This window comes from Tauraco erythrolophus, chromosome 21 (genome assembly GCF_009769465.1).
Source record: "Tauraco erythrolophus isolate bTauEry1 chromosome 21, bTauEry1.pri, whole genome shotgun sequence".
In the NCBI taxonomy this organism is placed as follows: domain Eukaryota; kingdom Metazoa; phylum Chordata; class Aves; order Musophagiformes; family Musophagidae; genus Tauraco; species Tauraco erythrolophus.
This window is the reverse complement of record NC_141485.1, coordinates 5,537,908-5,559,431: the sequence shown is the minus strand read 5'-3', so window position 1 is coordinate 5,559,431 and position 21,524 is coordinate 5,537,908. Positions and strand designations below refer to the sequence as shown.

Below are 21,524 nucleotides of genomic sequence, written 5' to 3'. Positions count from 1 at the left end.
ACATCCCCGTGCGGCCGCACCCCTGATCCCCAGCGACAGGGCTGCCTCGGGCCTGCGTGCAGCTAACCCCCGCCTCGGGCATCGCCGCGCCGAGCGGCGTGGCTCCCCCCCCACCATAGGGATGCCCCGCTGGCGAGGGGAGCACAGGGCACTCCAGTCCCTTCCCGGCCAGCCGGGTGCTGCCATCATTTGCGTCTGCTGAAGATTGACTTCTTGCTGGGGTTCTTCTCACCCACGCTCAGCCCGATGAGCAGACGCGCCTTCTCGTCCTCCTCCTGCTGCTGGATGGTCCCGTCCGATTTGTTCTCCAGCTTCCCCCGGGCCTCCGCACCGGCCGCTGGCTTCAGGCGCAGCTTCTCTTTGATCACCTGCCCCAGGATTTTTGGGGCTCAGCATCCCACAGCCACACCCAGGTCCCTTAGTGCGGGTGAGTGCCCGAGCTGCCATGCCAGCCCAGCTGCTTCCCGCTCCAGAGAACGTGGCACCTGCCATGGGGTTACCACTGTCTCGGGCAGAGCAGCTCCGGCACTCTCCCTGCGAGCAGGAAGGAGGCACCAGGGGATGGGGTCCCACCTACCTGTGCCACCAAGGCTTTGCGGCTGTCCCTCTTCACCGCCATGGCGAAGTCCAGCCACGTCCACGTGTTGTTGTGGTACTCCAGGCACGGCAGCACCAGGTTCAGGTCACCCCAGTCCACGCTGTTCTTCTCGCCCTGGGTGACAGGAGTGTCGGGCAGCGTGGGACGATGCCCCAGGCCACCCCCAGCCGGAGGGGCTGTACCGCCTCCCCAGCACACCCCGTCCCACTGGCCCCGCACCTTGTAGCTGACGCAGAGTGGCACCTGCGGGATCTTGATGTAGATGAAGGAGTTGTTCATGGCCGCTCGCTCCTTCATCTTGTCGATGTCATCCACAGGATGCTGGGAACAGAGCGGGAGCCATGAGCAGAAGGGAAGGAGAGGGGACACAGCCAGAGAGCAGCAGGGAAGGGGCAGCCGGGCACTATGCCATGGCATTGCTTCACCAGGGAGAGGTGAGAGCTGCTCTAGCACGGTGTTAGGAAAATGAGATGCTGCAGGGAACACATCGAGTGTGCAGGTGCTTGGTTGTAAAGGACGCAAATCCTCATAGTGGGAGGGAGCAGGAGAAAACGGGGCAGGCATGCAGGAGGACATTGCTGCCCAGCCCTGCAGCCAAGGGAAGACAGCCTGGCTCCACAGCAAGGCTCTCCTCCCACATTCCCCCCTCAAGGCAGCAGCAGCAGGTACCTCAGGTGCTTTTCGGAATGATCGTCTGACCCCTGACGTTCGATTCAGTCCCTGAGCGACTCCCTTCCCTGGGCCCAACGAGTCATCGGCCACGATCAGCTGCCGCGGCTTCACCACGGGGATCCCTGGGACAAACAGGGTGGTGGGTGGTGGCTGGTGTCTGGCTGGAGGTCAGCCGCGACTCAGATCCCACCTAACAGTTCCCTGCCCGCAGGGGAGACCATGAGCCCCTGTTCCTTAGCACGTGGTGCGCCAGCAGCTGCCCACAAACATCCTGGACACGCAGCTAAAGCTCCTCAGGGACATCACTCAGGTGCCAGAGAGGAGGGTGACCATGAGACTCTCACCTGTCGTCACCAGCTTGGACTTGTCTTCCTCATCCCCCACCTCCTCCTCCTCCATGTTGCGGCCGGGGAAGAAGAAACCCATCATCCTATGGAAGAACTGGTGGGTAAGCTGGATGGTGAGGGGTACCACGTTCACCTGCAGGGAGAGAGGCACGTCAGAGCTGGGCAAACGCTGCCCATACCCCGTGGGGACCCTGACACCTCCCAGCCCAGCCCTGGCACCTCGAAGTGCTCCTTGATGGAGATGCCTCCCACGGGTGGCCGGACTTTGCTGAAGATCCTCAGTGCCAGCTGCCGGCCGGACTGGCAGGAGCTCTGGGGACGCAGCACCACCTGCAGGGAAGAGGATGGGTGGCCGGGGTGAGGACAGGCCACCCTGGCAAGGCCACCCATGGGTTCCCAGAGCGCAGGGCTGCTCCCCGAGGCTGCCGCTTGCCTTGTACACAGCGTTGGGCAGGAGGTTGTTCATCGTGACCCAGCCCAGTTCCAGCAGATGCTCGGCCGTGTCGTCAGACTTGTTGACCTGCGCACACAGACCCCTCAGTCCTGCATGTCCCGCCTCCCAGCTCGGGGGCTGCAGGTGCCACCGGCCGGCTCCGTACCTTGCTATAGAGGAAGCGCTGGAGCTCCAGCTCAGCTATGCCCAGCTGCCCGTCCTCCTCGGTCAGGCGCCAGCGTGCCTGAGCAAAGTAGAATTCAGTCCGCCGTGCCACACTCACGTCCTCTGGCTGCTTTCGTAGCTCCATCTTGTTGGCTCGCTGCAGCTGGAAGTCCTTGAAGCACCTGCAGCAGAGAGGGCAGCGCTGGGATGTGTGAGCACTGGAGTAAGGGGGACACAACACTGGGGAACAGAGAGATGGACCCTACCTGATCAGTATGTTCAGCTCCTCGCTCTCCAGCTGCAGGTCAGCTTTCTCCTGGCTCAGCTGCTGCTGCAGCCTGTGGTTAAGGTCGAGCAGGCTCTCGTTTTTGCTGTCATCCTGCAGGGACTGAAGGACAGACAAGCCTCAGCACCCTCCACCCCAGAGCAGGGGCACCAAGGAGCCAGGCCCTGCCTGGGACTTGGGCTCACCTTCACGTTGGAGTACATCTGCTTCTCCAGCTGCCGGATCTGGGCGACGTGCTGCCTCACGGCCTCTTGCAGGTGTAGGATACTGCTGCGCTGCTCCTCGGGGTTGCTAGAGATTTCCAGCTGGAAGCGCACCCGTTGTTTCTTCTCGCTGTGCTCCTGGACACAGAGATAGGGGCAGGTTAGGATTGCACTGGGTGCAGTGAGTGACATGGTGACCTGAAGCCTCGTGGGTACCTTGCGTTTGGGCTCCACGTGCAGCAGCAGGTTGTTGACTATGTCAAGGATCATGGCATACTGCGCGGGGTTGGTGGAGATCTCCAAGTCGTGGTGGATCAGTGTGAACGTGTCCACAGCTCCTGCAAGGACACACAAAGGACACACAGGGCCTCAGCATGGCCAGAAACAAGATGCATGTGGGGGACAGCCCAAGATGGAGAGGGATGGGGAACAAGCCAAGGTGGTTACACTGGCTCCAGCAGCTACAGCATGTCCAGCATCATCAGTGAACTGCCACGTGGCTGGGGACCCCTTCCTGTATGTACCCCTCTGATCTCAGCAGGGCCAAGACAGACATCCCTGGACTTAGCTGGTCCCTGCGGTTCAGCCCAGAGCTCTGCCCCGAGACACAGTGCCTGGATGTACCCACCCTCCTGCTTCTTCAGCAGATCCTCCTTCTCCTGGTTGGCGGGAGTCTCAGGGGGCTTTATTTGTGTGGCCAGCTCGGGGTCAATGTCATGGCTGTAGCTGATATAGTACATGCGGCAGCTGCAGCGAGAGATAATCCTTTGCACTTGCTGGGTCTGCTGGGCTTCTGAGGGCTGGTTCCAGTCTGGGGGCAGGCAGGGAGACCACAGTCAGAGCGCCATGTCCCAGCACGTTGGGGACCCCACGGCGCAGGGCTCAGAGCACCAGGCAGCTCCTGAAGCCATCTGGGGACAGGCCAGGCACTCTCAGCTTCACCAGCCTTGGGGTCACACGAGTGGTTCTGAGGTAGACACGTGGCCAGCTGCGCGGGCAGTACCTGTGGTGGTGCTGACCATGCCCCCCACCGCCTGCCCACTCTCCATCAGCTCCTGCACCGAGTCCAGGCTCCGTTGCCGATGCTCCTCAATATTTTTCACCTGGGGAGGTAAGGAGGCACCGCTGGCTGTCCCTGCTCTCCCTGCCTTGGCCAGGGCACTGACAGTGTTGCCTGTCAGCCCCCTCCAGCTCACCCATCACAGCCCCCTTCCAGCCGCTCACCTCCAGCCAGAGCTGCCCATGCTCCCTCTCGGTGGGGCCGCTCTCCGTCGTGGCAAAGTACTGCATGCCATCCAGCAAGCAGGTCCAGGATGTCTTCTGCTTCAGTGTGTCCCCATACCAGGCAGGATGGTGCTGGCACTGCAGCAGCTGGGCCTTCGCGGCAGACACAATCACGCAGCCCTCCGTCTCCGCACCACGCAGCACCATCTGTTGGGGGAGAGACCCTGGGGGTCAGACAAGCGCTGCTGGGGCAGGCATGGCCCCCTCACAGCAAAGGGTGGGCACAGGCGGGCTGGCCAAGGGCAGGTACCTGGCAGTTGACCAGCTCGATGAGGCAGTTGCGGTTGTAGATGTCGTCAGTTTGGCAGGCGGCGATGCCACACAGCTGCTCACTAGCCCCCGACTCTTCCTCCGTGAAGACCACAAACTTGTCTGTCTCCTCAATGAGCTTCTGCAGCATGTAGGCCCCTGGGGAAGCAGAGGTCAGTGCGAGGCTGCCGGGGTGAGAGGGTAAACGCAGGCACAGCTTTGGGTTTCTCCTTGGAAAGCTGGAGAGGGACTTTTTACAAGGGTATATAGCGACAGGACACGGGGCAATGGCTTTAAACTGAAAGAGGGGAGATTTCGATTAGATCTAAGAAAGAAATTTCACTCTGAGGGTGGTGAGGCACTGGAACAGGTTGCCCAGAGAAGCTGTGACTGCCCCATCCCTGGAAGTGTTCCAGGCCAGGTTGGATGAGGCTTTGAGCAACCTGGTGTAGTGGAGGGTTTCCCTGCCCATAGCAGGGGGCTTGGAACTAGATGATCTTTTGAGGTCCCTTCCAACCCAAACCATTCTATGATTCTATGATTCCTTGCTCTGCTCCGTGCTGTGCTTACCCCCCGAGGAGGCTCTCTCGGGACGGCCGCTGGTGATGGGAGCGGTCACCCTGGCAGGGACGGAGTGAGCAGAGAGTGGGCCCCGCTTCAGCTTCTTGGCTTGCAGCTGCGTGTCGATCTTCAGTCCTTTCAGGGCCTCGGTGGACAGGTTGCGCTTGAGCACAGCCGCTTTCTTGTAGCCGTCGTAGAGGCCGAAGGCAATGTCCCGGTTGGTGGTGGTCCACGACGCCCGCAGGTCCACCAAGTGCAGCTGGTGCGTGTGGAAACCATCGTCCCCATCCCGCAGGGGCAGCTCCTGGGCACAGAGGGTCAGAGCCTCAGCATGGTAAAGCCACTCCCAGTCTCTGTCCATGGGCTTCACACATGGGAGCTGGGAGCTCTGCTGGTCCCCACAGACGGGGCATGGGGAGCAGAGCCCGGAGGACCATCCCAGAGCCCTCACTTGGGACCCACACCAGGGATGCCATGGCTGGTACGAGGCATCCCTTTGGCCAGGCACTCAGGAGATCAGAGACCCTGCAGGTCTGTCTCCTCTCCAGCCAAATCTCTCCTCCATTGCACCCAAAGAGCAAGGTCCCCTTGTCTCAGGGGGATGCCATCAGCTTGGGTTACACCTGCCGTGCCCATGTGTTTGCCGCGGTACCTCCTCAGCCGTGCGGTTGCTGTGCCGTTGGTAGGTGAGGGAGGACAGGCTCAGTAGGTGGGTTTTCTTCACCAAGGTGTCAAGCCGGTGGTCAGCGTTCTCATCGCAGGTGGAGGCCATGAGGTGCACGGTGACCTGGCTAAGGTCACTCACCATCTGTGTGATGCTCCATTCCGAAATGAGGCGTCGCATCACCGTGCCGGCTGGGGAACAGGGAGAGGGGTCAGCCAGGACCCTGCCCTGCCTAGAAGAGCTGCCAGCAGGGCCCCCACTCACCTTGCGGGATGAGCCGCTGGGTGCCGCGAGTGAAGATGTGCCCCTGGCAGCACTCCACCTGGATCCCCCGCTGCTGGGCAAAGGAGGCCCAGTAATGCACCTGCGAGGGAGCAGACAGCGGAGGCTGAGAGCCCAGTGAAGGCAGAACGGGGAGGTAACGCCAGACCCCCACCCCAGGACTTGCCTGCAGCCGGGGAAAGAGCGCGGTGTAAGACAGCTGCTTGTAATGCTGCCCCAGCTTCTTCTTACTGGGTTTCATGTTGTTGAAGAGCTTCCCGCGGCAGATGGGGCGCGTCACACTGGTCCACGTGGCCCAGAAGTTCTGCATCCAGCGGAGGGTGCTGCTGTAGAGCAGGATCCGGGGCTGGGAGTGCTCTGAGAATACACCCGCCGTCAGCCAGCACCGTGGGGCAGGGACATGGCAGCACCTGACCCACGACTGACGAAGACTGCTAAAACCAGCAAGCCCTGCTCCATCCCCCTCGCCCCCAAGGGATTCCAGGGTGCTGTCACCCACCCTCACTGGGCCGCGTCAGGTCCATCTGGATGGAGAGGTTGAGGTTCTCGGAGCGAAAGGCACGGTAGGAATCGTACTGCTGCCCCACCGGCACCTCGGGCAGGAACTCAGGGGAGCGCAGCACCACGCCATGGTGGTCGTGGGGGTTCCCGTGGCACAGCCACTGCAGGTCCAGCGTCATGCACAGGTCAGGCAGGTGCAGGAAGCAGCAGTCGTCATATCTGAATAGGGAAAGAGACCCTGGTTACCCCCCAGTGCTGGTGGCAGCCGCCACGCTCCTGGGCCCATGCTCACTTGGAGGCTGTCCGGACGTTGATGTCCAGGTTGCCCTTGAAGACGAACTGCCCAGGCTTCCAGTGGAAGGAGAGATGGCTCCACTCCCAGTGCATGTTCTCTGTGGTGTTGTAGGGGTCCTGCAAGGACAAGCATGGGGAGAGGCAGGTGTGAGCCAGCCCCACACCATGCTCTGCTCCCTGTCCCCAGTGGCACCCACCTCGGTGGCCAGCTGGTGCAGGTTGGCCTGGTCGATGTCCATGTGCCAGTCGCCGTGGAAGAGAAGGCGGCTCTTGTCCCACCAGGGCAATGGGGCACTGGGGTCCTCTGAGGGCTTGGTAAGGAGATCCACGCACTGGCCGATCAGGGTCCAGGCTGGGTCCCAGCAGGGCCCCCACACGATGGTGTACTGGGAGATCTCAGCTGGGGACAAAGAGGTTGGCTCAGCCCTTTGCACGTCCCACACAACCCCATCCCCACCCCGACACAGAGTCCCCCTGCCCCTCCAGCTCTTACAGTGGAAGTCGTGGTAGAACTTCAAGGGCGGCATGTTCCTCTCCACTGTTGCGTCCCCCCAGGGCAGCCCCAGCTTTAGGACCTGGCGGCGCCGGGAGCAGGCCTGGCCGCACTGCTCAGCTCCGATCAGTCGGCCCGAGAGCTGCCAGTTCCGGATCTCAAAGAGGTAGCGAGGGTAGTCACGGATCCGCACTGCGGGGCAGAGGAAGGGCTGAGAGATGGGGCAGCAAAGAGACACTGTGCCAGTCCCCTACTCTGGGTCATGGCAGGAGCCGCTGTCTTGTCACATCTCTGCTCCCTTCCCACTCCCATGAACCTCCAAAAATCATTGTCCCTGCTTGGCTACACACCACATGGTGCCAGCAGGTCCCTGTCCCGGGAGCCCAGGCCACACAGCCACTGTGCTGTCCTCCACGGGCACTCTCACGCAAAGCAACTCACCAAAGAAACTGCCAACTCTGCCCTTCATCATGCGGCACCACTGGGTGACCATCTCCAGACCCTCAGGGGGGAACGGGCTGACGCCATCCAGGTCCCTCATCTGCTCCAACACACGCTCCGTGCCATGGAAGGACTCATCAGCCATGGCCACAAGCTCCAGGTGGGCCAGGGTCCAGGTGAGGAGGGCCCTCCGCATGGGCGTATTGGCATAGAGGCGCCGCGAACGCTGGATGTAGATCTCGATGTTCTTCTTCTCCAGAGAGGCGGTAAAGCTCCTCGATCTTGCGCGCAGGCAGTAGCTCGCCATGCTGTTTGCGCAGCGCAGCCACCTTGGCGTCCAGCAGCTGCAACCGCTTGGCGCTCTCCTTGCTCTCGTCCTTCATCAGCTCGTAGTTGTCTCGTAGCTTGACCTCAAAGACGTCGTCCAGGAAGACCCAGGAGAAGTGCGTCACTTTGAGCAGCAGGTCGGGGGGCAGCGCTGTGCTGGCAGGGCGCCCGCGCCGGTGCAGACCTTTCAGCCACTTCTGCACGCCCACGGCAGCATCCAGCGTGCGGGAGAAGTCGTACTGGTAGGGGAACTCGATGGTCACGCTGGCAAAGGAGAAGGCCCAGCCACGGTTGCGGAGGGTGCGCAGGGTGGGGAAGGCGCAGCGGTGCAAGATGACCTCCTCCAGCTCTGGCAGCAGCTTCACCTCCACCTCCTTGAAGCTGAAGATGCTGTGTCCGTCAAAGCCGGCAGCCAGCTCAGGGCAGTAGCCGTGCAGGGCACCACCGTGCCAGCTCACAGAGGTCCTTTCGGCAGCCAGGCTGATGTAGTTGGCTTCAGAGACAAAGGCTGTGAGCTTGGCAGAGCTCAGCTCCAGTGAGAGGGACAGGAGTCTTTTGGGAGGGGTCCCATCCGGCTGGAGAGGCCCCGGTGTCTCGGTAGGGGTGGCTGGGTGGGACGCTGGGCTCTCTGGGGGCAGGGAGGGAGGTGTCCTGTGGCGGAGAGCGCTCCGCAAGGCTTCATGGCACTGCAGGGTGGCCAGGGTGTGATGGTACAAGTGCATGTGGTCGGGCGGGCTCCACAGCACCGCCAGCCCCTCACCGCACTGCATCTACAGCGGAGAGAGCGAGCAGGCACCAAGTCACTGCCAGGTCCAGCACAGCACAGCCCTGTTGTCCCCTCCAGCACCTTCTGGTGCAATCCTCCCCCTGCCTCATGCATCCCAGTCCCACCAGTACAGGATAAAGCAGAGACCCGAGGCCCACACCAACCTCCAGAGAGCGGATGCTGCTGTGGTAGGTGATGGAGAGCATGGAGAGGTTGGCCACTGGGTTGGGGATGGCAGGAGCTTTGCAGCACGGCTGCATCTTCTCAGTGATGCTCTTCACCAAGGCCAGCACCATTCCCTGGACACTGACTGTGCAACTCTCGGCACTCCCCAGGACGGTCAGCGTGTCCAGCCGCAGCTCTAGGGCACCTAGAGAGGTGGCATGTCAGTGCTGGAGGCACAGAGGAGGCACACCATCACATGCCATGTTCCTCTGACCATGAAGGCTGTTCCAGGACAGCCGTCTGGGATCACTCTGGATGCTACTTACCCACCAGGGCAGACAGTGTGAAGAGGTTCACATCCTCCACCTTCAGATCCACCTTCCAGAGCAGCCCCCAGGGCTCACTTGAGGCAGAGGATGACTGCTTGGCAAACTCAGCTCCGCTGGGCCGCGGGCAGAACAGGGGCAGGACCCTGGTCAGGCACTCGGTGCAGGTGTCCGACGACTCCACTTGCAACCCCCGGATGGTGCAGTCCAGGAAGAGCGTGTCCGACTGGGCGCTGGATGTCCCCAGGGGCTGGTTGTAGCTGCCCTGCAGGACAAACAGGATGATCACTCTTAGGCTGCAGAATGTCCCCATACCACCACGCAGCCCTGTACCAACTGCATGGAGTGGCAGCCAGGCAGCTCCCCCCCTCAAGAGCCACCCTTCACTCCCTCGGTTAGCCCCTCACCTGCAGGTTGAAGGAGTCAAGAATGAGGGCTTCTCCCCACACATGCATGTTAGGGGGATGCGGGGCACGTTGGATGTGCGAGTCGTTGCCCACACGCCAGCAGAGGTGGTCCACGGCCAGCACTGCTCGCTGGTGCACGCTCTGTGGCCGCAGGTGCTGGTAGTCTGTGGGCAGAGAGGAGGAGTGAGCGCGGACAGGGCTCACTGCTGCCTGCGCAGCTGCCCCCGAACAGGGGCAACCCAGACACAACCAGGCAGGGGTCCACAGCCCCTGGCCAGACACAGACACGGGCAAGAACAGAGGTGGCACAGCCCTCCCCATTGCCATCCTGGCGCCTCTCAGGTGGAGCCACCGACCCCCCAAGAAGAGCCCAGCAGCCACCCCGGGGCCAGCTGCCAGCCTGTACCTGCAGAGATGGAGTTGAAGCCCAAGGCAAAGGGCGGCGTGTCCCCCAGCTGCACTGACACATTGACGTTGGACAGCGAGGCACACAGGATGATGGGCGCTATGATTTGGGGATAGCTCCTGCACAGGACAAGCGGGGACGGGCTGTCACTGGGGCACCGCGTGCCACAGAACCTGGCAGGGAGCCGGCCCAGAGGGATGCCCTCTTTGCAGGGGCCCCTCCGACTGCCTGCCACCCCTCTGTACCAGCCTCCCTGTCCCACAGGCTGTGCACAGGGCAGATAAGGTGCTGGGTGCCGAGGCACCCTGCCAGAGTGCGGGCAGGCAAGAGGAAACAAGCTGCGATACCAGCAGCTGCGCTGAGGCTGAGTTTACCTTCCCTTGTGCCCTTGGCTGGGGGCAGGCACCGCCTGGCACCAGTATTCCTGTGCCAACAGGCCCAGCCAGTGCGAAAACTCTTGGTGCCGGTAGTGAATGATGCAGGTGTTGAGCAGCACAGCAGCCGAAAGGTCAATGGCTGTGACCTAGAGCAGGGAGAGGGCAGGGTGGCAAAAAGCTCGTACCAGGAGCCAAACCAGCCTCCCCCAGGGACAGGAGCATGGCCAGGGCTTGCTCACCTGCACACTGGTCTTCAGGGAGTTGAGGCACACGATGCGCTGGCGGCTCTGGGACAGGAGAAGGCCATCTGCAGAGAGACAGGAGCAGATGTGAGGGGTGGTGGAGGGCAGTGATGGCAGCCCTGTCCCGCGGGCACCCTCCTGGCTACTTGCCCTCCAGCTGGAGGTCTACACTCATTTGGTCCAGGTCTGAGGTGGGCGTGAAGTTGCGCAGCGGGATCTGCTCCTCTTCACGCTGATATAGAAACTGCAGCAGCTTCAGGCTCCAGGTGAGGTGCCTATAAGAAGCAGGGAGTCACCGTCAGAAGGGAAACTGCACCGTCAGGTCCTCCATCTCCCCATCCCTCATCCCCAGCTGACCGCCACGCTAGCACAAAGACATCAGCCAGTGCCCAGCTGCAGCCCAGCCCAGCACCCTCATCCCATCAGCAGAGGACTCCCATCAAGCCGTCCTGCTGGAGAACTAGCTGACGTGCCTTCCTCCTTCCCCAAGAGCCCGGCCCCAGGCCAAGCTCAGTCCTTCCCACTGGCAGAGCAGGGGATGAGCACAGCTGTCCCCAAGTCTCTCTCCCCAGTGCTGATGGGGGCTAGGACAGCCTCCCCCTCCACCTGCCTCCTTACCTCTTCTGGCTGTTCATCGACAGCACCACGCTGCTGTTCTCCAGCTTCACCTCCATCCTCCTGGGAATAAGCTGCAGTGTGTCCCTGCTCAGCAGAGACAGGGACTTCAGGGGCTCCCCCGGGCCTGGAGAGAGACACAGAATCACGAGAAGGCTCTTGCCCAGACCCCTGCTCCCTGCAGTGGGTGGCAGCGATGGCACAGCCAAATCCCTCTGGCTGTAGTGCAAGTGTGGTCACTGCCAGCCCCTGCCCTGGCCAGGGCCCATCCCCATCCCTGACCTGCACTGGGCTGTTCCCCCACGCTGCTGCGCTGGGTCCCGGCAGCGATGCGGTGCAGCAGTGGGCTGCAGAAGAGCCCTTCGTGCAGCTCTGCCTGCAGGGTCCGGATGCACAGCCTGACGCCCACCAGCCGCTGCTTGCTGCTGATCTCCAGCGAGAGGGAGGAGTGCCAGGGCCAGCTCCGCCAGGCAGGTGTCATCCTGTACATAGACACGGGCAGGGAGCATGCAGGGAGTCACTCAGCTCCCTGCTGGTGGATGCTGCAGGTGAAGCTCTGGGCACAGCATGGAGCCCAGAGCCTTGCAGCATCACCCAGCCTCTGAGACACGCTGGAACAGGTCCTTGGGGTGTCCCAGAGAGCCAGTGCCCAGGCCCAAAGTGCTGAATTTCACCCTTCCCCAGCACTCACCAGCTGGCTGCTCCGGAGCACTTTGCTGTTCATTTTTGTCAGGCTCACCTCGCAGGTCAGGCTGGGGAGAGCAGAGACAAGACGGAGGTTGCAGGCCCCACTGCCTCCAAACCGAGTCCCTGCCCTCCCTTTACTGTGGGATACAGGGACCCCAAGTCCCTGCTCCAAGTCCTCCCAAAAGTAGAGCACACCCTAACTCAGTGCACAGAGCAGCAACTCCCAATTTGGAGAACACACAACTCTAGCTTCCCGTGAAGGAAAAAGGGATCAGGCCAGCCTTGGAGGAGGTTAATGTGTCACATCACAGGTGACATGAGATGCTATGGAGCGGGATGGGGTGAGGGGTGAGACAACAGAGAGTCTGTTTGAGGTCAGAGGAGCCTCTCAGCCCCACAGGGACCCAGGGCCAGGCTGGGGCAGCAGAGCAGAACGTGAGCACAGCGTTACCTCTTGCCATCGCCGTTCAGGAGGAGACGGGTCTTGCTGGCCTGGATGTGCCAGAGAGACTCTGAGGTGGCCACGTGCAGAACCATGACGTTGATGGAGTCCATGTGGATGGAAAAGAGCTGGGGGGAAGGTGCTACTGTGAGGGATGTCTGACAGCAGCGCAGCCCCCAACAGCCTCTCACTGAGCCAGTGCCTCACCTGGCTAAGAAGCCTCAGCAGGGAGGGCTTAAGAGTCAGGTCAGCTCTACTTTCATTTCCATTGGCTTCTCTGGGAGCCTCCGGGACGGACTGCTGGAAGCCAGGGCTCTTCTGGAGATCAGTGCGGATTCGCACCTCGCCAAAACACAGCTCAAAGTAGCGCCTGCAGAAGCACAGCACAGACAACTCTTACAACAGCTCACACAAGGCACAGCCGGCCCCATCGCCAGGGATGCCTCCCACCCCAGGGACGTGCAGGACTGGCACAAGAGCATCCACAAGACACTGCCACCCTGAAGAGAGGTGCTTCACTCCCACACAGAGCAGAGCATGAGGAAACTGGCACTGCAGAAGGGTGTAAAGGCAGCAGAACCGCAGTCAGCGAGGACAGGGATAAGCCAGACCCCGCAAAGACAGCAAGGAGGGAGCTGGGATAGAGGTACATACGGCAGCTCCCGGCTCAGTTTACTGGATATCCAGACGTTGTCGATCTCCTACAAAGATGCACAGGTAGGTCAGAGAAGCAACAACCTGGTTCTGCCTTGTGATGCTCATCTTGACATTCCCACTCTGCTCCCAATGCCTGGCATCATGCGGGGAGCACCCAAAAACCCCGAGTTTGGCAATGGAAGGAAGGGCCTGGCATCAGCTATGGGGCTGTGCAACAGGAGCTTGGCTGCAGGGACTTGCTGCCAGCCTGGAAGTGACCACAGTGTCCTGCCTGCCCGTGTCTGCCCCTTGCCCGGGTACCTACCACAGTCTGCTGCTCCTGCTGGAACTTGAGGCTGATGTTCTGGGCCCAGAAGAAGCCGAAGGAGCCAATCTTCAGCTCTGCACGAAGCTTCTGCCGGCACCAGGTGACGGCCAGGCGACATGCCAGCCACCTGCGGGGACGGGCGGAAGGCCAGGGTCAGCCTCCTTGCTGGGACTGGGGCCGGGAACCCTCTTTGCCCTCCAAGTGCCAGCTGCAGCACCCACAGCTGGACAGGAGCTCCGCCATGGGTGCCTCAAGCTGGGGCAGGGACGCTGCAGGGTGTCCCCCCGCCAAGCCCTGGCACCCCCTCTCCAGCCCCAAGGGCTCCTTTTGATCCCCACACCCACCCAACACCCCACGCCCACCCCTGCAGGCTCCCCTCGACCCCTGAAAACCCCTAAGCCCCTGACACCTCCGCAGCACCCCTGTGCCCCACACACTGCCCCTCCAGCCCCAGGATCCCCCCCAGATCCCTGTAGGCTCCCCCCACATCTCTCCCCCAGCCCCGTGAGCACCCCAAACTCCTGACACCCCCCTCTCCCAAGCCCTCTTTGCCCCACATAACCCCTGCGGGCCCCCCCCAGCCCCCGGGCCCCCTCCACCCCCGACACTACCCCAGACAGCCCTGTCACCCTCCCCAAACCCCCCCATACCCCCACCACCAGCCCGCGGCCTCCCCTTTGACTCTTGCGGGCCCCCCCCAGCCCGGTCACCCTCCCCAAACCCCTGCGCTCCCCCCTACACCCCCATCACCCCACCGCCCGTCCCGTGAGCCCCCCTATAACCCCTGCGCCCCCCCCCCCGAGCCCCCGGGGCTCCCTCACGCCCCCAAACCCGCTCCCCAGGCCCTGACCGCGCCAGCAGCCCAGCGAGCACCGCGACGACGACGAGGCCGAGCAGCGCGGCGGGTAGCGGCGGCGGCATGGCGGCCCCCGGCCCCGCGGCGGCCCCCACCTCCCCACCCCGGCACCGCCGCCGCCGCCCGTGGGGCCGACCGCCCGCGCACCCGGAGTGGCCGCTGGGAGGGGCGGGGCGGCGCGGCGCGGCGGGGCCGAGCGGCGCTTTCCCGGAGTGAGCGGCAGCGCCGCGCCGGGGCCGGCACCGGGATACGGCGGGAGCGGAGGGAACCCGCTCCTTCCCCCTGCACAAACAGCCACGGGACACGGGAGGATTTCAGCTCTTTATGGCCTCAGGGCCCCGCCGGGCGCAGTCTGGGGTACAATTTGGGGGGTGACAGGGCACAGCTCCCGGGGGATGGCAGTCCTTCACGGGGGTCCTGGGCTGGAGGGGGAACGGAGGATGGAGCTACAAGGGATGGGTTGGGGAGTTTGGGAATCTGCTCCGGGTCAGGTCTGGATGTTGGGCTGGGCTTTGTGCTGGATTTAGGACACAGGGACCTGCTTTGTGCTGGATCTCAGATGTTGGGGTCCACTTTGGGTCAGGTCTAGACGTTGGGATCTGCTTTGGGCTGGATTTAGGACGCAGGGACCTGCTTCATGTTGGACTCTGCTTTGGGTCAGGTCTGGACATTGGGATCTGCTTTGTGTCAGATTTGGGACACTGGGATCTGCTCTGCACTGAATTCAGGACATTGGGATCTGTTTTGTGCTGGATTTGGGACTCTTGTGTCCTGGCATGTCTCAGACCCAGGTGGGGACAGGGACCATCCCCTGGGCTGAGCAGTCCCAAACACCGCAGGGCAGCGCCCAGAGGCTCAACGGCAGTCTGTCGGTCTGTCCATCACAACTCTGCATGGTACCGCTCCGCTTTGAAGACCTCACTGGGCTGCATGAAGATGCCCTCCATCACCTTCCAGTAGTTATTCTGGCTGGAGGCAGCCATACCGTGCACCTCCTTCTGCCCGTGGATGGGCCGCCCGTACTGCTCCCCCGTCACCGAGAGGAAGACGTCAGTGGAGGCGTGCTGGAAGCGCACCTCGCCGTCCCGCACCCAGTAGGTCCCACTGCAAACCACCGTCCAGTCATCCAGGTAGTCACCCTCGCCGGCCTCCCCAAAGGCGCTCACCTCCTGCGGGTGGAAAAGAGCTCATTTTGGGGGGCTGGGATGAAGGGAGGGGGGCTCAGGGGCCTTGAGTCGGGCCCAGAGTGCAAGGGGCAGGGGGCAGAGGAAGAGGCTGAGTCTGGGGGACAAGGTGGGGGACCTGGTTGGGACTAGGGGCCTGGGAGGGCAAAGGGGAGCTGGTAGGGACTGGGGAACAAGGCGAGACTGGTATGGACCGGATGGGACTGGGGAACAAGATAGGACCTGGGGGTCAAGGAGGATCCAGTTGGGATCCAGGAGGGCAAAGACAGGGAGAACCCAGCAGGGATTTGGGCGACCCGGCAGGGCCCGGGTGAGAAGGGGAACCTGGTTGTGCCCGGGGAAAGAGGCTGGGCCCGGGGGACAAGGGGGGATCCCCGGTCGGGCCAGAGTCCCGAGGGGGGAGTCTTGGCTGCGCCCGGCGGGTACCTGGTTTCCGGAGAGCGGGGAGGCGAAGCGGTGGCTGTGGAGGTTGCGGCCGGTGCCCAGGTGGGTGAGGCGGATGGCCTGGCCGCACCGCACCGGCGTGCCCCGCTCGCAGACGGCCGCCGTGCGGCCCCGCACCCGCCAGTAGCTGTTGCCGTCATCCGCCGCCGACACTCCGGTCACCGACTGCTGCCCGCTGCCTGCGGAGGGAGAGAACCGCGCTCAGGCCCGGCCCGGCGCGGCGGGCGCGGTACCGGGGCGGTGATGGAGCGGCGTGTTCCCGTTACCGGAGCCGTAGCGCACATCGTGCGAGTGCAGGCGGACGTTGTGCCGCACGTTGAGCAGCTTCACCACAGAGCCGCAGGTGACGGGCCCGGGGCCGCCCCGCGCCGCCGCGCCCAGCGCTAGCACCAGCACCAACACCAGAACCGGCGGCGCCCGCCGCGCCGCCACCGCCGCCCTCATCCCGCCGCCGCCGCCGGAAGCGGAAGTGGTGCCGCTCCACCCTCAGGAGGTCGCCGCTCGTCTGCTCCGCCCCCCCTCGCTCGCCGCCGCCGCCGCGGAGGCCTCCATTTTCCCTCGGCGCCTCGGGTGAGGCCGCGACGGGCGGTGCGGGGGTCGCGACGACCTGGGCGGGGGTGAGCGGCGGCGGCGGGGGGGGGGGCCGACACGGCGCGCGTTGCTGTGGAACTGGCTGGGGGGGCTGTTACCGGGGGAACGGCGGGGCCATGCAGGGCCCGGGGCGGTTCCGAGGCCTCCGGGGCTGGACGGCTCCGGCGGGCCTGAGCCCCGGTAAGGGCGGCAGGGACGTCCCGGTGCTTGACGTCGGGCCGGGCTGTGGGCCTGGGTTGGGGGGGGCGAAGGCAGCGGCGGCCTCTCCGCTCCCGGTAGCCGCGGGTGCGGCTGGCGGCGGCAGGAGCCTCCTGGGGAGGGGGAGGAACTCCGGTTGGGGACCGTGCCGCAGTGGGGGGAGCCGGGCTGGGGCGGGCAGCGCCCGGGGGAAGGCGAGACGGCGGGTAGGGGGCTGGCGGCCGGGGTGGGGGGCCGCTTCCCCGGGAGCAGGAGGCGGCTGCAGCCCCCCCGCCCGCCGGAGCGTCCCGGCTTCCCCCCGGTACAGCCCGCGGCAGGCCCGGAGGCTGCGGAACATCGCTGACACGGTAGGAAAAGCTGGTAGATGTGAGGTGATGGGCGAGGAGAGCGTCGGGCTGCTTTTCGGGGGGGGCGAGGAAGGGTCTGACCTTTGTTTCTCAGGTGCGCTGGCAGTCCGCATCGCCCTGCTCCGCAGGTGGGGTTCCCGCAGCACTGCGGTTGGTTTGGGAAACTTGTGACAAGGTCGACCGTGAAAAGCCTGGGAAGACCCTTTTGGGAGTTAATAACCGACTAAAAGGTGGCAAAGAAAGGGAGGGGATGAACGATCGGTGCTCACAGGGAAGTGAGGTTATGGTGGGCTTTCACAGTTGTCTCTGCTGTTTTGTGTTTTTTTTTCTGAATATAATGATGTGAAGAAGGAAGATTTAATCCTAAATTATTTAAGATAGCTAAACTGGGCTGCGGGAAGTTGCAGAGACCGGATAATATCGAGAGGCTGAGTGCTAGTGTGGTAAACGAGATATGATGGCAACGGGTGTAATGAAGGTAACAAACACCGCAGCAGTTGACTCCACATCAGCTTTTACTGTTCAGGAAAGAGCTGTTGGTGTCTCAGCAATTGTTTCTTTTAAAACATTGCTTCAACGCCCCGCTGTAGCCTAAATAGGGTATTTTGGAATTACTTTAAAGGAGCAGAGAACAAAGCAGAAAACATCATTACGCCCCTGCATAAATAGTTGGCAGTTTGTGCCCTGGATATTGCTGGCAGTTCTGGTTAGCCTGTCTCGAAAGGGGAGCTCTGGAAAAGGTAGGGGCAGGAGCAGCATGGACAAACAGGTTTCCAGGCAAGCAAAGCCTTCGTTTCCTCACCTTAGGGAAGAACCTTGGTGACAGGAGGTACGATGTGGTGCGTGAAGTCATAGGCAGGTCAGAGAAAGCGAGGGGGAAACATCAATTTTCTGTTTCTTACAGGAAATTATGATGCTGCAGGTCTAAAATAAACAGACGGAAGTGCTTTTTCACACAACATGCTATTAAACTGTGCCACTCTGCCACAGGATGTTCCACCCACCAGTAGTGTCGGGGGCGGTGGGACCGATGGGGAGCATTAAGACTAACGAAGCAGGTATGGGAAGTTCCTGAGCTGCAGTGGCTGGCTGCCTGGACTTTCCCTGTCGCAGCAGCGTTCGTCTCTAGTCGTCGTTTTGCCCCTGTGCTCCTTTGCACACCTACCCCTGAGGAGGGTGGGAATGTCTGGTTTAGGTCCTGACTTCAGAAATTCATGAAACAACTATAAAAGCTAAATACAGCATCATCAGCGTATAGTTTTGTATCAGGACTGGCATGTAGAAGTCCCTCCCCGTACCAAGGAGTGGCTCTGAGGAAGAGGTCAGCGCTGACGAGGTGCCCGTGAGGGTGTTTTGTTGTGATGCGAATGCCTTACAGTGCTTCACGGGGATGTTTCTGTTAGCCTCATAAGCTTCAAATGAAAAGAAGCCAATATGATCTTGTCTGAATTCCGTGGTGGGATGCAGCCTGATCATTGCTTAGTCATTAGTGTTAAATCCACACGTTCCGGCTCAATCATGGATTTTTTTTTTTTTTTTTTTTTTTTTTTTGAGGAAAGCCAATATTGATTTAATTGTGAGAGCTTCAGGGGGTGGAACAGTGGCATTACCTTTCCAGTTTGTTTGGGTTTTTACTAACGAGCCGTTTATTGTCACAATCTGTTACTCCTGTGGATGTACTTGGGCTGTGCTGAATTAATTTCATGAGCATTTAATCGACAAAATGAATAGATTGGACTTCCTTGGGCTCTACATTTTAATTGAATCAAGTTTCCGAGCTGTCTTATTCTCACAGAGCTTTCTGAATCCTCTCCAATTTGACTTTTTGAAGTGTAGACACGAGAACTGAGCAAAACTGTTCAGTGGTGGTTTTGGTAATGTGGTTCCATGGACCTACTTGATCTTATGTGGATTGTGAGTCGAACCATGTAAATGGCAGTGGTTAAAACAATCTCTGTCCAACACCTCTCTCCTCAAAAAAAACCCTCACAAAACCAAAAAAAAAGAATCAGGTCAGGGCCTTGATGTAGTTTCTCCCATGAAGGATGGGGAGAGGTCGGAACTTGCATCTCTTCAGCACTCAGGCTGTAGTTAAGCCTGGATTAACAATTGTTTTTGCTGTTTTGTGTGTTGGCACTGATATCCTGAGGTTGATGGCTAAATCATAAATGTATCTCGCTGTGAGGATGCTCCTTGTTTATTCTGTGAGCACTGCTGAGGTCTCAATGCCTTAGTTGTCATCTCTGTGCCTGGAGAGCATGAGATGCTTCTGGTTCCCCTCACCCCACACCTGCTCAGGCTCTGAACCTCTTGTGGGGCACTGTCATTCCCCATGCCATCCTGCACACGGTTGTGTCTCTTGCCTTGCCAGAGTGCCACCGTAAACTGGTAAAGTTCGGGAGTTTTTCCCATAACATACTCTGATATTTTGCAGGTGCTCCCTGCATATTTCCATTTCTAAACCTAATGAGTTGAATTCTGCTGGCGTATGATGGACAAAGCTGTGTCTGCCCCCAGCACTGCGATGTTTTGAAGTCCTGAGCAGCAAGCAGGTATCTGGATGCGTGACCAATGCTTTACAGATATTTGAGTCTCTGGTTTCCAGAATTCTCAGGTCCATCACAAAGTGGCACTTGTTCTAAAGGCACTGCCTCGCCTAATGGGAGAGACAACCCACGGTGCCTGCTGCTGATGTCCAGCCCGGTCCTGCCAACCTGATCAGAGATCGACGGTCTTGGTGTTGACAGCGGAGAGAGCTGTCTGCTCAGGGTCATCCCAGTTAAAAGGAGCTGCGGACTCTGGACAATTGCCGTTGTACCCTTGAGCTGATCCAAGTGCGGACGGCCCTGCTCAAAAGCAGAGGTCATGTAACCGCTCAGCCCCGAGCTGCCCTGGTGCTGCTGCCCAGCAGAAGAGGCTGTGCTCGGGGTGCCCGGCTTGGCACGGAGGCCCCCCCGCTTCCCTCGCCTGCTGCCGTCGTGGCGCTGCTCGCTGCATTGCTGTTGGTTTTGATCCGTCTTGGTCAGCGTCTAGTGGCCCTGGGGTATCTTTGGGGTAAAGATACGTATATATCACTTATAGGAGCCTGTCTGCTTGTGCGCAGGTAAGCATGCAGGATCAGATGTGATCTCCCTGCCTTTTTGGTGCAATTTAGTACTTGCTCCTGTGCTGCAGCAATCTGTGACCCTCTCCTGTGTTACAGGAGCAGGGATGCTGCTGTGCCGCTCCGAGGAAAGGCCCGTAGCATGATACAGCTGGACCTCTGTCTGGAGTCTTTAAACCCTCTCCAGGGCCAGACAAGTGGTGCTGCTAGAGTGGGGCTTTCCCTGTGCGACCGGCTGCTTGGGGGGTCCCGCCGGGCACTGGTGCTAGTGTGAGCTCTACCTCTGCACCTCCACCCGCGCTGGCTGCGCTCTCTGCCTCCCTCCCTGTCCTGTTCTATCTCAAACTAAGACCCCTCTGTTGCGGAGGGTGGGAGAGGTGCCTTTAGTCCACATCTGATTCAACGTCTCCTTGGTAATACCTGCCCTTGCTTTCATTTGCAGTCCTAAGTGACATCCCCGCTGTCCTGACGTGGATGTCACTGGAGCTGAAAGCACCTGGTTTTGTGGGCGGTTGGCTTGTGTGGAACCTGCTTGGCTGGGTCGTTAAATGAGATGGGTTTCCTAAGTCGTAGGTGTTCCCCTGTGTCCAGACAGATTTGATTTGACATGAACTGAAATTGCCAGGAAATGGTAGAACAGTGATGAGGAAGGAAGTTGGAATTGGGAGCAAAATGCTTCACTGGCAGAGGGTAGTGAAATTTTGTGTGGTGGTATGACGAGGGTTTTCCGTCTTGCTGGGTTTGTGCATTGATCATGGACAGGAGAGAAATGAAGTTACTAGAACTGGAAACGCTCTAGGAAAAGCCACTTAGCCTGCAGTTTTATGTATGTTAATACACCCTGGTGGGTACGTGTAGAAAAAGAAATGGTGAGAAATTGTGAATTTGACGTAATATTCATACACAGGCTGGTAAACACAATCCTCTACTGTAGGTAGTTACACAATTCATTAGTGGCATTTGCTTCAGGAACACATATTAACCAGCATCTGTACTGCCCTCTGAAGCATTATTTTGAGAGTGATGCTTAAATACACATGTGTGACTTCTACAGCGTCTTCTCAAGGACAGGCATCACCCCGTGCCCACGCACAAAGCCAGAGCAGCCGTGTCCTGTCTGGGTGCAGAGCGGTAGCCTTGGCCCGCTGCGATTTCTGCCTCTCTGGAGCGTCGTAGATAGATGTTGGCCACAGCCATGTAATTTGCAGCCAAGGAGTATGAGCTACTACGTGCTTGTGTCTGAAATCTGGCAGAGGGCTTTGCCTTGTCTTTGCCGTGGATTTTCTTTAATGAGATACGGCCCACACGTTCTTTGGAGCTGTTAGTATTTTAAGACTTAAAAGATTATCCAAGATCGACCTTGCACTTTTTTTTTTTTTTTCCCTTCTAACAGAGAAATAAGTCCCTGGTTTTCTCTAAGTTGTGTTTGTGCACCAGATGTGTGGATCTTGGGGCAGAAGAAGTCCTGCACATGAGAAGTGTCGTGGCAAAGCCTTGATCAGATTGTCCCATATGGGACTGATTTCCTTCAGCTGTTTATTTGCAATAGGGAAACAATTATGGGAACATTTTGAAGCATGTTTGTTTAAGTATCATTCCCGGGC

General features: G+C 60.3%; 3 protein-coding genes across 5 annotated transcripts in view; 1 reads left to right on the top strand and 2 right to left on the bottom strand.

The window, feature by feature from the left end:
* Positions 1-108: 108 nt before the first annotated feature.
* BLTP2 (bridge-like lipid transfer protein family member 2) lies at positions 109-14,118 on the bottom strand. The gene is given in 41 exon segments (XM_086624642.1): positions 109-368; positions 578-712; positions 818-919; positions 1,268-1,392; positions 1,615-1,750; positions 1,837-1,947; positions 2,051-2,137; positions 2,217-2,397; positions 2,482-2,603; positions 2,687-2,842; positions 2,921-3,042; positions 3,333-3,515; positions 3,708-3,807; positions 3,929-4,135; positions 4,239-4,396; positions 4,808-5,102; positions 5,451-5,653; positions 5,727-5,826; positions 5,911-6,101; positions 6,244-6,464; positions 6,538-6,656; positions 6,737-6,939; positions 7,033-7,224; positions 7,474-7,738; positions 7,740-8,570; positions 8,731-8,936; positions 9,058-9,322; positions 9,465-9,628; positions 9,871-9,989; positions 10,245-10,393; positions 10,487-10,554; positions 10,640-10,764; positions 11,108-11,231; positions 11,387-11,549; positions 11,551-11,586; positions 11,796-11,856; positions 12,243-12,361; positions 12,441-12,603; positions 12,888-12,934; positions 13,195-13,324; positions 14,048-14,118. Coding segments are annotated over 41 exon segments (6,738 nt in total). The 3' UTR covers positions 109-185.
* Positions 14,119-14,696: 578 nt separating this feature from the next.
* SDF2 (stromal cell derived factor 2) lies at positions 14,697-16,125 on the bottom strand. Its single transcript, XM_086624872.1, has 3 exons — positions 15,948-16,125; positions 15,664-15,860; positions 14,697-15,222 (listed from the first exon to the last, which is right to left on the bottom strand). The coding sequence occupies exons 1-3, from the start codon at positions 16,123-16,125 to the stop codon at positions 14,935-14,937; spliced, it is 663 nt and encodes a 220-aa protein (XP_086480998.1). The 3' UTR covers positions 14,697-14,934.
* Positions 16,126-16,200: 75 nt separating this feature from the next.
* SUPT6H (SPT6 homolog, histone chaperone and transcription elongation factor) overlaps positions 16,201-21,524 on the top strand; it is a 30,029-nt gene continuing 24,705 nt past the window's right edge. Inside the window, exon 1 of one of the 3 annotated variants that reach the window (XM_086624357.1) lies at positions 16,201-16,251. The gene's annotated coding sequence lies outside the window, so the exon portion shown is untranslated. The other 2 variants (XM_086624358.1, XM_086624359.1) reach the window with 2 other exon arrangements.

Bases quoted from the DNA above. Each gene is read 5' to 3' on its own strand.
- SDF2 (XM_086624872.1), bottom strand. From the start codon at position 16,125: ATGAGGGCGGCGGTGGCGGCGCGGCGGGCGCCGCCGGTTCTGGTGTTG. The intron at 15,861-15,947 runs GTAACGGGAACA...CTCCCTCCGCAG, and splicing joins CGATGTGCGCTACGGCTCCG to GCAGCGGGCAGCAGTCGGTG. The intron at 15,223-15,663 runs GTACCCGCCGGG...TTCCACCCGCAG, and splicing joins CCCCGCTCTCCGGAAACCAG to GAGGTGAGCGCCTTTGGGGA.